This window comes from Schistocerca cancellata, chromosome 5 (genome assembly GCF_023864275.1).
Source record: "Schistocerca cancellata isolate TAMUIC-IGC-003103 chromosome 5, iqSchCanc2.1, whole genome shotgun sequence".
NCBI classification, from domain to species: Eukaryota; Metazoa; Arthropoda; class Insecta; order Orthoptera; family Acrididae; genus Schistocerca; species Schistocerca cancellata.
The window spans coordinates 327,092,370-327,106,366 of record NC_064630.1 but is presented as its reverse complement, the minus strand read 5'-3'; the positions used below and the strand labels follow the sequence as shown (position 1 = coordinate 327,106,366).

The 13,997-nt window shown below is 36.9% G+C and overlaps 1 protein-coding gene across 1 annotated transcript in view; it reads left to right on the top strand.

Annotated features, from left to right (window-relative positions):
- LOC126187666 (U4/U6 small nuclear ribonucleoprotein Prp3) overlaps positions 1–13,997 on the top strand; it is a 66,578-nt gene that overhangs the window by 36,328 nt on the left and 16,253 nt on the right. The window contains exons 7-10 of the mRNA XM_049928895.1: positions 140–300; positions 4,185–4,270; positions 6,261–6,403; positions 12,903–13,117. Coding sequence (XP_049784852.1) covers positions 140–300; positions 4,185–4,270; positions 6,261–6,403; positions 12,903–13,117 — 605 coding nt within the window. The remainder of the gene's footprint in view (positions 1–139; positions 301–4,184; positions 4,271–6,260; positions 6,404–12,902; positions 13,118–13,997) is intronic.

The following is a 13,997-nucleotide window of genomic DNA, read 5'->3' as shown; positions in this document are numbered from 1 at the left end:
TTAGCTGTGTTGTTCCCATTTATTAATTCATACTGTAGTCTTGATGTCAGAGTTAGTTATTTATGTAATATTGAAACTTGGTGTTGACTTACAAAGGCTGATTCAAGACCTTATGTGAAATATTGTACACATTTTTCAGGCACAACTCGAGAGACTTCAGAATGAGATTGCACAAATTGCAAAAAAGACAGGAATTACTTCAGCTACAAAACTCGCTCTAATTGCACCCAAGACAGAGCACCAGGAAGATGAAGTACCTAATGTGGAATGGTGGGATGCAGTGATTTTGAAAGATGAAAGGTAAGTCAGGTTATAAATCAGGCACCTGCATGTTTTACACGCGTCACCTGACAAAATTTTATAAGAGCTACCAGTATTATTTTAATACTTGTTTGCTCTCAGAATGCTAATGTAATAGCTTGAGACAGGAGACGGATTTTCATTTAACCTTTATACAAGTTGGACATTTGGTATTTGTACTTGACATAATGGTATTGAGATTAAGGTTTGAGATGTGACTTCAATAGATCAGGAACAATACACATGGAACCATGCTGGTCTCTCTGGGCATGGTGTCCCCTAATTGATTTTTAATGTATTGCAAAGGAATTAACTACTGTCTCTTTGTGACAGCAATTCAAACTGTTTACTCTCATAATCTCAACAAACTTTATAGTGACATATCGTAAACTGTTGATACAATTGGGGAAGGGGCAGGGAGAAGCACTTACTGCCTTGTCAAGATCTCAGCAATCAGTGCTTTGAAGAGCTCTCATAGGGAGGCACACACAAAGCAATTAACTTTTATTGATTTATTTATGTTATGAAATATGGAGGATCTTTTTCGCGCTATACTAACATGAAACAAGTTGACACAATAGTTAAGACACTAGATTCACTTTCAGGAGGAGAGGAATTCAAATCTATCTTTGGATATCCATATTTATGGTTGCAGCGTCTTCCCTGAGCCAAATGGTTCCCTAAAATACCGTCCGATTTCCTGTGCCATTTTTGCCCAGTCTGAACTTGTTCTATATCTCTCATAATTTTGTGTATTGAAACATCCCTGAAGAGCCCTACCAAATGTCTGATTAAAATTAAAATTCAACTTTTATGCCTTCCATATATTGTTAATTTTTTGACAAGTAAAAAGTTTGGCTATGATCTGATGAGTTTCAGATGCGCGATTAATGCAGATCCTGGCTATCAGTTTTGAATCTTTAGCCTTTAAAATGCTGAAGCAGAAAATATACCACAGTGCTTCATACAGTTTGTAAAACATGGGGATGTGTTAGTTATGGTAATGATCATCCGTTTTTCCTTGCAGGTACTTTCATGTATTTATTTTAAAATTAACTGTGTAATCCTTATATTTTGTGTAGACAGTATTGGATAGTTTTCATAATTATTTGGAACTGGTTGATACACAATTTTACTACTTTTTTATTTCGACTATCAATTTTAGTCGAATTCAGGCCACCCTTGGGCCATAAAAGTTATATTCAGCTGCAGGAACTAATCATTCTCGAAATATTCTATTTAGATATAACATTAATGTGCCCAGTACAAATTAGCCTACTGTTGTTCCAGGCATATTAATGTTCACACTGCAAGTCAGAGTACATGTTTTTTGTAACACATGTTATATCTAAATAGGACATTTGCAAAATGATAGTCGTTGCAATTGTGGAATGGATAATTGAATACTTCTTTTATGGGCGAGGAGGGTCTCAACTTGACCAAAACTGACAGTCAAAATAAAAACAGGAAGTACAACTGTGTATGACATGGTGCAGTTCCTAACGTAGTGTTCTTTTGGTAATGTCCCATCACATAAACTGTTTGTCCTCTTGTCATTAAATATTCATTATTGCATTTTTTCTTTGTATGTGTATTACTGCATCATTTTAGGACAAAATTGTTAAAACTAAACTAACCATTTAGAACAAAACATCATCACCAAAGGGCAAGGCCTTGAGTCTTTATGCTTGGGCTACAATTTTACTAGTATATTTTTAAAATACATTTGTCTACTTTTAGGATGAATTTCAATGTTAGTAATTGTTGCCTATTGTCATTTCTCAAACGTCTTTGATAGATAAATGTTTCAAACTTTGTTTGTTCCCTCAGAAGCCATCCTCACATGAGATGTGTTCTTCATCTTGTATGAGGGTTGCCCAGAAAGTAATGCACCACATTTTTTTTTTTTTTTCCTCCAACAATTCTTTATTGAACATAATGAGAATTATACACACGAAAGAATGGTGTTTGATCCATACATCCTATTTTTCCACATTATCTCCATCCTGTTCTGTGGCCTTCCTCCAGCATGAAACCAGGGCGCGTGTGCCCTTTCGGTACCAGTCCTTGTCCTGGCGGCAGAGTCAGTGCTTCACTGTGTGAACTTCCTTTGCTGATTGACAGATGCAGCACCAACTGCCAAGTCGTAATGCGTCTGTCCTTACATCAGCTTGGTGCAACATGTCAGATGTGACAGCCGTGGATGGTCTCCTCAGCCGCTGCAAATCGTGGAGCTCTGCCGAACCACATTCTGATAACCTCACCCTCCATGGCCAGCAACTAACTGTACTTTGGTCTACAGCAGATGCTCCATAGACTTTGCATAAGTGTTTGTGAATTTCTCTGCAGTAAGAAATTCAATGAAGGCACAGTGCTTCTGATGTACATCACCTACAGGCACCATTTTGAAACTGTCCTGCAGCTACACTATTTGTCAGAAGTGACGGAAACTTGGCGCAATCACTCAGGAAACTTTGAATAACGCATACATAACATTTCGCATATGTAGCATTGTTTTCAGCTGAGAAAAAAAAGTGGTGTATTCCTTTCTGGGCAACCTTCATAGCACATTGTACATGATATCCATCATGTTTGATACGCACTCAAAAATGATATACGACATCTTATAGATTGTGCTCCGCACTGTGATTTGTGAAATGGATGCGTGTAACATAGTTGCTTTAACTCTGTTAGCCATTGTTGAGGGAAAGGAAAGAAAATCGCAAAGCAGACGTTCAACTTATCGATTCTTGAGCAGCAAATTGCTGGTAGAGGAAAGCTACGTATACTGCACAACAGTCTGAGAAATGTACTGGTAGAAGTTATTCATTAACTAAATTTAATCTGCATCACATTTTTTGTTTTAAACTGAATATAGATAAGTGCCTAATGTCAGTTGCAGCGTGCATAATATCCATATTCTCGGAGTTGTAATGTCTCCCACCTTTCAGAAGTAACATACTGCATCAAAATAGGTTCCAAGATCGAGATTTGTTTCATAATTTCCAATGTTTTCGTGTCCTGTGAGAGGTCACCTTAACACTAGTCAGGCAAGTATTTAGTCTAAACATCAACTGATGATAACAATGAGCCTGCACCATTTTAGGTACTAACCTCAAGCTAACACTTGGATTGAAATTTGTGGTGCTTTTTCTAAAGTAAAATTGGAAATTAGACTTGCAGTGTTCGCTCACAAGTGAACCCATTTTTCCTTTTTGTCCTCAGAAGTTGTAATTTTTTTACATCAAGCTGTTCTTCACAACATACTCTATAGTATAAAATGCTATTTGTTGAATAATTACACACACACACACACACACACACACACACACACACACACACATGATAGAATTGTTCATATGATTATAAACAGGACATTTAGAGATAATTAATCGACTACTTGATTGTTTTGCGAACTTGTCTGGCCTGTAGAAAGAATTTTAAAGTAGAAATGACAGGCACTGACTTTACACCCTTTTCAGTTATTTTTCAGACATCCTTCTTGTGTTAAGCTATCAAAAATATTATGGCTTTGTATCTCACATTTGTTTGTGCCTTTAACTATTATTGTTAATATAATTACATACATTTAGCATGTAAAATTTATCATGTTTCAACATTCTTATTCTTACAATTGATCAGGTATTTGAATTCAGTAATGTAGTTGTACGTGCAACTAAATAAAAATACTACTGATACATTTTGTTCAACAATGAGGTGGTATTGGTAAAAGAGGTTACACATAATGTTATAATTTAATTCAGCTCATTAATAATAGCGATCCTCCTCACTTTAGTTGTGGCAGTAACCATTAAAATTTTCTGGATTTAAAATATTCAGATTTTTGTGTAACTCGTCCTGCCTAAAGTGTATACCATTTTCAGGTTTACTGTAAAAGATGGAAAATTTGAACTAAAGGATATGGCTATCAGTCACCTGGTGGAACACCCAACACAGATGCGACCTCCAAGTAAGTGAAATGTTTTATAAGATATTGGGAATTAATGTATAATGTGTTTTAGCTTAAAATTAGCACATCAATGCTTTTTGCTGTAAGAGAGCTTAAAAGCTTAAAAACAGTGAATTTTGACAGCAAATCTAATGAAAAATAAAATATGTATGCTGTTTCATGTAATGTTTATTATGGACATTCAATAAATGGAGGTAGTAACACCACTCCAACCTCCAGCCTCTGTTTTCGTAGGCATGCGGGGGAACCAAAATGTTTTACCCCAAGCTAATGGCATACTGATGTCTGAATTGATTCGTAAATCTTTGTGTGATAGCAAGTTACTAGAATTCTTAAACCTGTGTCAGATCCTTCTGTGCCACTTCAGCTATTATTGCTGCTACCATTATCATGAACTCAGGAAAATTCGTTTCAGAAAACTATGGAATTTCAGAGAGACCGAATGGCTGGTCAGTACTTATATGAGGGTTGACTGAAAAGTAATGCCTACACCTTCGTAAATCTTCAGTAGGTGGCAGCCTTGGTATGCGGCAGGTACAGGCCTGCTCCGTAGCCTCTTCTCTACAGCTCCAGTTAGCAGGAAGCCTTAGCATTGAATGGTTGTGTTGTTACAGTGTAAAGTATAGAACCTTGCGCAGACGGTCGGTCAATGCTATTTAAACAATGCGCAGTCATTGAATTCTTGACAGCAGAAGGTGTCACCCCAAAGGAGATTCATCAGAGAATGAAAGCAGTTTATGGTGATTGTGTAAGTGTGAGTACTGTGCATCATTGGGCGAGTAAGTTTAAAGATGTTGAGGCGGGAACATCTGACCTGCTTGACAAACAAAGAGTTGGACATCCTGTGACCGCAGTCACTTTGTTTCACAAGTAAAATGGTGACAGGTTGATTCAGGACGATCATCATATTGTTACATCACAATGCTGCAAACTCTGAAACGATGGCTAACAAGGGTCCAAAAGGCCAATGCCCAACCACGCACTTCATGTGTCACCACAGCAGAACTTCAGAGACTGTTCTGCTGTAATTTCGGCACAGCGAATTATGAGGCCATGGTCACTACCAAACTGTGGCCAAGTGCAGAGTTTACCACCTTTGACAGAACCCGCTGCCGAGCAAAGTGTGCTCAATTTCAATGGCTGTTTCAGAACCAGTGCTGCTTGGAACCTTCTCTACAACACCACCATTTCTGAATTAAATAAATGGGAGTTGTCCTTGCAACACATCCTTCGGTGTTGTAACTCTCCTGACCTCAGTCTTTGCCAGGCCCTGCCCCACATCCACCTCCACCCTTGCCCCCTTACCATAACTTCACTCATCCTGCACCCACATCCTCTTCTCCACAGGTTCCCTCCTCTTCTGTTCTGTCTGAACCTCCCAGTTCATTGCTTCACATCATTGTACACTCTGTCTAACACACACTGTCTGTGGTCTGGGTGAGTGGGGTGGGTGCACGGGCACTTGTGCCCTCCGAGTATGTACCTCATTCTAGCTCTGAAGAGAATTCGTCCAGAAGCTAGCAAAGTTCTCCGTCTTGGTTTTGTGACTGTTGAAGGCTTGGCATCTCAGCTATTCAGTGAGTCGTCTTTACTCTTTAAACTATTTATATTCTACCAAGGTCTCTCCATTACAAAAAATATTTTATGTTAACTGCACTGTGCGAATTTCATGTAAATCATATAACAGTCTTCTCATTTTTATCTCTGTCCTTTTACCAAGAATAATTTGCTCCCGTGTGACTGACACAAACCAAGAAGAATAAAAATAAAATAGTATTTGGTGGCAGAAAGATATTTTATCGCAAGAACATTAAATAATAGTTTCTCTCCATTTGGCAAACAGTTGTTTATTTTTATTGTGTTTCTTTTTCTGTAACTTGTGACTATTTAGTAAGATTTTCTTACCCAACCTCTGTCACCTTTGCATATTACCTAGTTAACTGATTCTCATGACACTCAGATGGTAAAAGATATTCTACTTTTTATGCAGCGGATCCTTTAAAACCCGTGTACATGCCTGTGTTCCTTACAAAAAAAGAAAGGAAAAAGCTTCGTAGACAAAACAGAAGAGAAGCGTGGAAGGAAGAGCAGGAGAAGATCAGATTGGGCTTGGAGCCACCACCTGAACCAAAGGTAGTATAATTGGACATACAGATTGATGTGTTTAATGACATCAACTTATAATGATTTTCCAGCCAGAAAAAAAAACTGTTGTTTTTATAACAGGACTAAAATTACATGTAACGTTTACAGTTTATAATTATTAAATTTAATCAATAAAATAAACAGCGTGAATATCAACTCAGATTAAGGTTTTGCCATTGATTTTTTAATAATCAAACTGTTGTATTTGTAATTAGCATCTGCACATCTTCAGAGTTGTCATGTTGACATTTTCGAAGATTGACATACTTAAAAAATAAGTTTCCATGTCTTAACAAGTCACCTGCTGGTAATGGGAGTGCAGCCATGTTCTGTTATTGAACCAGACTCATGGTTAAAATAAGGGAAAGAGAAATACTGCGAAACAGGTTGTCCCAGAAAATTTAATTTGCATATTGAATGACACCAAATGTACTGTTCGCTATCATGAATATAAGGTGTATGATTTATGTCAAAGAACAGATAACTGTTGCCCCCATATGTGTCCGCTTATGTGTGTCTATGTTCTAACCGGCCTGATAATGCTGGGCACTTCAATCAAAAACTGTATGAAACGGTTTTATTGATATTTAAAACTGTATTTTCCATTTTCTACTTTAAACCTTTCAACTATTGATAGTTTTGCCACAGAAACTGTATCTTAAAAATACTTCATTAAAGAGAAGTCTATTGGTGTGGAATGAACAAGTAAGTTAATCAACACAACTTTGCCAACCAATCAATATCTTCAGAATATCTGCATTAATACAGATAATTAAATCATTGTGATTATTGGGAGATGCTCTAACTTTTTGTAAACAGGTCTCTACTTTTCCAAACCTTTTACCAGTGAAATTTTTGTCAAGAAATGAAGCCGTAAGATGACAGTTACTCGTGTACTATGTATAACCTTTTGTAACTTAACATTAATTTTGTAGCAGCATGCAATTTTGGTGGGACTCTGCAGTTGTGTCTGTAAATTGTATCACTCAGCTCAAATGTCTTGTCAGTCAATTTAATATAAGAATGTTGCATTTTCCGCACAGTGTTCCAGCTAACACTTTCATTGACAGTTGGATTAAATTTGCAATATATCTTTTACAGTGACCCACTTTAAAATCAGACAAGCACTTGACTTTGAAATTTCTGGCTCATTAACCATTTGCTGTGTAGACTTCTTTTGGAATTGGAGGAGGATGCTGAGTAGTTGCCATTTTCGTACAACACTGGCCTTCCAGCAGGTTATTCATGGATGTCTTGAATACTTCTAGTTACTTGAGACTTTTCTCATGCATGACAAGTTATGTATTCTTTTGTTAGAATTTTGTTTCATTCGATTCTAAACTGTGTTTTCACGTAAGTGATATTTCATATTTCCATTAAAACTGCAGTACAATTATCCTTTTCCTCAGAGATTGGCAATACTTATGCCAATATTTCAAGTTAGTTATGCCTGTAAAAACAAGAAACCCTGAGCCAAATTATAGACAATCAAAGTAATTTTTTTTCTCAAACTGTCATATACCATAATCTTAGAGTAATCAGTGTCCCTTGCTGTTTTCTTGTATTGGCTTTATTACATTGATATTCCTGGAACAATACCCCGTGGAAAAAGAATGGATCTGCACAAATGCTCAAACAACAGAGACTGATGTTATTGATTGGCAAAGTAGTTCTGTAAAGCTTAGAAATATGAACAGTTAACATTTTGCTATGACTACCCACTTAAGTTTTAGACCAATGTTGCTCCTGTGCTATTGAGAAATAATTAGCAGTATATGATCATAACCCGTTATGCAGGTTTTTCCATGTGCAGTCTTGTGGATTTGTGGGTAATTTCCTGTAGCACAGTCATACCTTGTACCTTGCTCTCGCAAAACAATTCTTCATTGATTTTAGTATATGAACCGAAACTAAAATGGATTAGGATCAAATAGAAGAGAACAAAATTTTATTTTCACGTATTTATGTGTCATGTTTTGTGAGAAAGACTGTAAAACATGATGCTGTGCAGAGAGGAACACCACATTCTGCACACCAGTAAGATGTCTCGAAAAATTTCTTCTCGGGCAATCTCCACACATCCTTGTCGGGCTTTCCTCTTTTCTGGTTGACAAAAATTCTGGAAAATGCCTTGCTATGAGGTGAGTCACTTTTAATGTTTGAGGAATATGTCCAGTTGATGAACTTTGTGGAGAGGGGTACAACTAACTGTTTTCCAGAACTAATCATGAGTCATTATAGCAACTATGACTATAAAAGTTTAATGAATCAGTCAAGAAGACTAGGAGAGTGTTTCTGCTAGATAGAGCAGATAAGCAGTTATTAGCATCTTACTTAGACATTGAACTGGCATCACTTTGTTCCAGTAAGATGGATGTAGAAGAATTATGGGCAAAGTTTAAGCAGATTGTAAATTATGGTCTGGAGAGTCATGTGCCTAGTAAGTGGATTAAAGGATGGGAAAAATCCACAATGGTTTGGAGGACACTGAGAAGGCAGAGGCTGTTGTGCTCTCGGTTCAAAATGGAACTCACAAATGACAAGTGAGGGTTGTTAAGAGATTCGGACATCTGTGAAAAGATCTATGCACAAACACCACCACCTACCACCGTTACACCTTAACAAAAGACCTGGCAGAGAACCCGAGGAAATTCTGGTCTTATGTAAAACGATTAAGTGGGTCTAAAGCTCCCATTCAGTCCCTTGTTGATCAGTCTTGTATGGCAGTTGAAGATAGCAAAACAAAAACCGAAGTTTTAAATTTCACATTCAAGAAACTGTTCATACAGGAGAATCATACAGACATACTGTCATTTGACCATCGGACAGACTCCTATATGGATGACATAGTAATAAGCATCTCTGGTGTAGAGAAACAACTGAAAGATTTGAAAGTAAGTAAAGCACCAGATCAAGGTGGAATCCCAGTTCAATTTTACAAAGAATACTCTAAGGCCTTGGCTCCTTACGTAGCTTGCTTTTATTATGAATCTCTCGCCCAGCACAGATTCCCAAGTGACTTGATAAAGGCACAGGTCACTCCAGTATATAAGAAGGGTAAAAAAACCGGACCCACAAAATTACAGACCAACACCCCTAACTTGGACATAATCTCAGATCAAATATAATAAACTTCCTTGAGACTGAGGAGCTTATGTCCACAGTTCAGCAGTGCTTTAGAAAACATCGCTTGTGCAAAACTCAGATTGCCCTTTTCTTATGTGATACACTGAAAACTATGGCTGAAGGGCAACAGGCTGATTGCACATATCTAGATTTTCGGAAAGCATTTGACATGGTGGCCCATTGCAGGCTGTTGACGAAGGTACAAGCATATGGAATAAGTTCACATATATGTCTGTGGCTCAAAGACTTCTTAAATAATAGAACCCAGTATGTTGTCCTCAATGGTGAGTGTTCGTCAGAGACAAGGGTATCGTCAGGAGTGCCCCAGGGGAGTGTGTTAGGACTGCTGTTCTCTATGTACATAAATGATTTGGCAGGCAGGGTGGGCAGCAATCTGTGATAGTTTGCTGATGGTGTACAGTAAGGTGTCGAAGTTGAGTGTCTATAGGAAATGTACAAGATGACTTAGACAAAATTTCCAGTTAGCCCTAAATATGGAAAAATATAAGTTACTACGAATCAGTAGGAAGAGCAAGCCTGTAATGTTTAAATACAGTATTGCTAGTGTCCTGCTTGACACAGTCAAGTCATTTAACTATCTGGGTGTAACATTGCAAAGCGATTTGAGATGGAACAAGGATGTGAGAACTGGTAGGGAATGCGAATGGTCGACTTCAGTTTATTGGGAGAATTTTAGGAAAGTGTGATTCACCACTAAAGGAAACCGAATATAGGATGCTGGTGTGACCTATTCTTGATTACTACTCGAGTGTTTGGGATCCGTACCAGGTCAGATTGAAGGAAGACATTGAAGCAGTTCAGAGGTGGGCTGCTAGATTTGTAACCAGTAGGTTCGAACGACATGTAACCGTTACTGAGATTTTTTGGGAACTCGAATGGGAATCCCTGGAGGGTGGGTGATTTTCTTTTCGAGAAACACTCGTGAGAAAATTTAAAGAACCAGCATTGAAGCTGACTGCCGAACAATTCTGTTGCTTCCAACATGCATTGCTCACAAGGACCACAAAAATATGAGAAATTGGGGCTCATACGAAAGCATATTGACAGTCGTTTTTTCCCTCGCCTATTTGCAAGTGGAATAGGAAAAGAAATTAGTAGTAGTGTTACAGGGTACCCTCAGCTCTGTACTTTATGGTGGCTTGTTGGAGTATCTATTTAGATGTATACATAGATGGGCTGAGTCCCAATTGCTGTTTTTCACTACCATGGATTTTCTAAAGAATATATGCATTGAAGCATACATACGTCTTGCAGTAAATGATGAAAAGATTCTGATAATATCTTTTAGTCTGTTCCTGGCCATTTTATAGCTTTGCAGGTGAGAATTGCTCCTATCCATGCCTTCTATATTTGTACTGTAATCCATGATAACACTTGGCTCTTGTATGATGCCATTCTCTGAATTTACTTTATGAAATGAATTGTAATGTAACATGCAGACCAAACAGCATCACTCTAGTAGTGTGTCATCAGCATCTGCTTTTTACTGTAGGCCATCACAGTTTGTGATTTTTATGAAGTCAGGAACTCCTTTCTATTCTGCCACATGGTGCCATCAACATTGGCATTCTTACGTCGAAGTAAATACAATAACTCTTTCCAAACAAATCACCAGCAAGCTCCAAAACAATGCAAGAAATTATTTTCTCTTTAGGTTGCTGCCTGCCATAATATGTGTCCTTACCAGTACGAACAATGAAGTCCTGTGTATATCCTGAACAGTTTTCACATAGTTTATAAAACTTGACAGCAAATATGCTACACTTTCAAGGAGTAAATTGCCTCCATTTAATACATCTTCTCCGCTGCAGCAGAGGTTCATCAACATGTAAACTGATTTGAATCTCCATTGCTGATGTTCCATAACTGTCTGAAATTTGAATAGTTTTCTGCTCACAGCACCTAAGAGATCATATGATGTATTGTCCGCAAAGTGGAGAAATTTTACCAAGAGAGGAAACTTTTTTTTTCATGATTTATTTTTCTAAAGAATGGTGTGCTGGCTTGCGCAAAATTCATTGAAGATTAAACATCCTTTGGATGTTGGTGATCTTTCTTTTCGTGCTTGTGGAGAAAAATTGGAGAGAGATTCCATCTTACGCCAGACACCATTTGCTTGGTTTTTCTTTACGCAATCATACTTCAGCGTTTTCTGTGCTGTCTTCAACAGTTTTTCTTTTATTGTTTATTTATTTGTTGCTCACCCTTACATGAAGTTAACCAGTTATTTTGTGCTTGTACCTCTATAACTACTGTACATTTTACAGCCCATCGTGATTTTTGATTGTGTTGCATTATTTCCTGATATTTTCAATGTGTTAGGACACTTACTTCAATTGTTAATAGAAACTTTGGTAGTTACACATGCATTTTTATTTATTTTATCACAAAAACACAAGATTTCAGAATTGTATAGTGTGTTAAAACATATCTTTGAAGAAAGTCTTCACTTCATCATGTGTTGTGTCTTGCCAGGAACAAAAGATAGACTCTGCTGCTAAATTGGGATGAAAAGCTATGCATTGATATACGTATAAAATTGTTTGGTCAGTTGTTTTTTGCACTTCATTCTGTAAAATAATGATACATTTATGACACTCTTACCAGGAAACAAAAAGTACTGGCGAGCTGAACTAACATGCACAAAAGCATTTTGCGGCATCTGTTGCAATACTGCATGATCGTAAGATGACATTGAATCCAAATCGCTCTCCGTTTTCTTCACCCTCTGTCTCTTACCGACTATTAAAGCTGTTACCAAAGTAGTCATCGCTGTCTAAAAGCAACTATTATATCTCTGGGTCCAATAAATGGCTCCTTTTTGCCATTGCTGAAGGTCATCATTTTGTAAAAATAAAACTAATGACACAAAAAGCATGGTTTTTGTCACTTGACTCAACAAGTGTGCTAGTAAAAACATTTTAACTAGCTGAGAAAACATTATTTTGTCTGACGAGTGGTAGCATATAGTGGGGGGAAGCATCAGCTAATTACATTATAAAACCTGCCAGCCTGAAGCTCATCATTCCTATTAGCTACAGCTATAGAATGCTGCAGACGAATATATCTGTCGAACTCATTGAGAATGAGCAGGCCATTGATGATATAGCTGTTATGTCCAGTTAAAAGGTTATGGTGAAAATATATGTAAGTTTGAAAATACTTCTTCATCTTAAAACAATTTGTTTGATATTAATGTTTAGAACTATAGTTACAAAAATATTACTTCATGTGCACGTGTTTCAAGTGTTACTCTTTCATGTTTTGCTTGAATGACTCAAAACTGTCAAATTACTTTTCTTTGATTTATTTTTAATTTTATACTTTTCCTTTCCTGCAGCTGAGAATATCAAATCTCATGCGCGTATTGGGAACAGAAGCAGTTCAGGACCCCACAAAAATTGAAGCTCATGTCCGAGAACAAATGGCAAAAAGACAGAAAGCTCACCAAGAAGCAAATGCTGCCAGACAGTTAACAGCAGAACAAAAAAGAGAAAAGAAAGTACGGAAACTGAAGGAAGACACAACTCTTGGTGTATTTGTTTCAGTGTATAGGTATGACAAGTTTTATTATAGGTTTAAAATACTGTTAATGTTTCTTGTTTCTGAGTGCACCCCCAAAGACATGAACTATTTTGTAAATTTCACATAGGTATTGTGATTACTTTATCCTCAGTAATGTTTGGTGTTTCTTAAAATACTTGAAAAGATAGGCCAAAAACTCTTTCTGATTGCATAAGGCCATGCCAGTTTTGATGTCATTTGTATTTAATATTATTTATGCTTGTCATAGCCAGTATTCCTTTATATTTAGATCATTATTTACTGTGTCAAACTAGCTATTTATAAAGTGGTCATTATGTTTGCTGGAATAACAATGTATATGTAATGTGCTGTTTAGAGTCAGGTTTCAGTAAATATTGTGTGGTGGGTTTCCAAACTAAGAACTAGCTGAATAAACTCGGTACAACTGGGTATCAAACACCACAGCTCAGGAACTGTATTCTTGGTATTTGCCGAAGTCTGAAATAACTCCACTCTTAACTTTTTATGGTTTTTTTCCTACACTGATTAATAATTAACTGAGCATTTATAATGCATTTGTGGCCAGCTGTAGCATTTATAATAATGATAAACTGATAATTAATATTATTATTGTTGTGCTATAAGGTAAGAGATTTAGTAAAAATACAGTCTGTAAACTGAAATTAAATGTTTGCTCTGTAAATCTTGAGGTTGTTTCTATTAACTGCTCTCAACCTTGTAAGTTGGGGGAGGGAGAGTTACTTAGTTTTTAGGATTATAATTGGAACAACATAAAGTGAGGCTGAGTTAATTTGATTCATTACTGTTCTTTTATTCATTTCTGAGTCCTGTTTATTGGATGTCACCTACTATCTTTCTTGCTTTATATTTACAAGCACAATTTATTCCT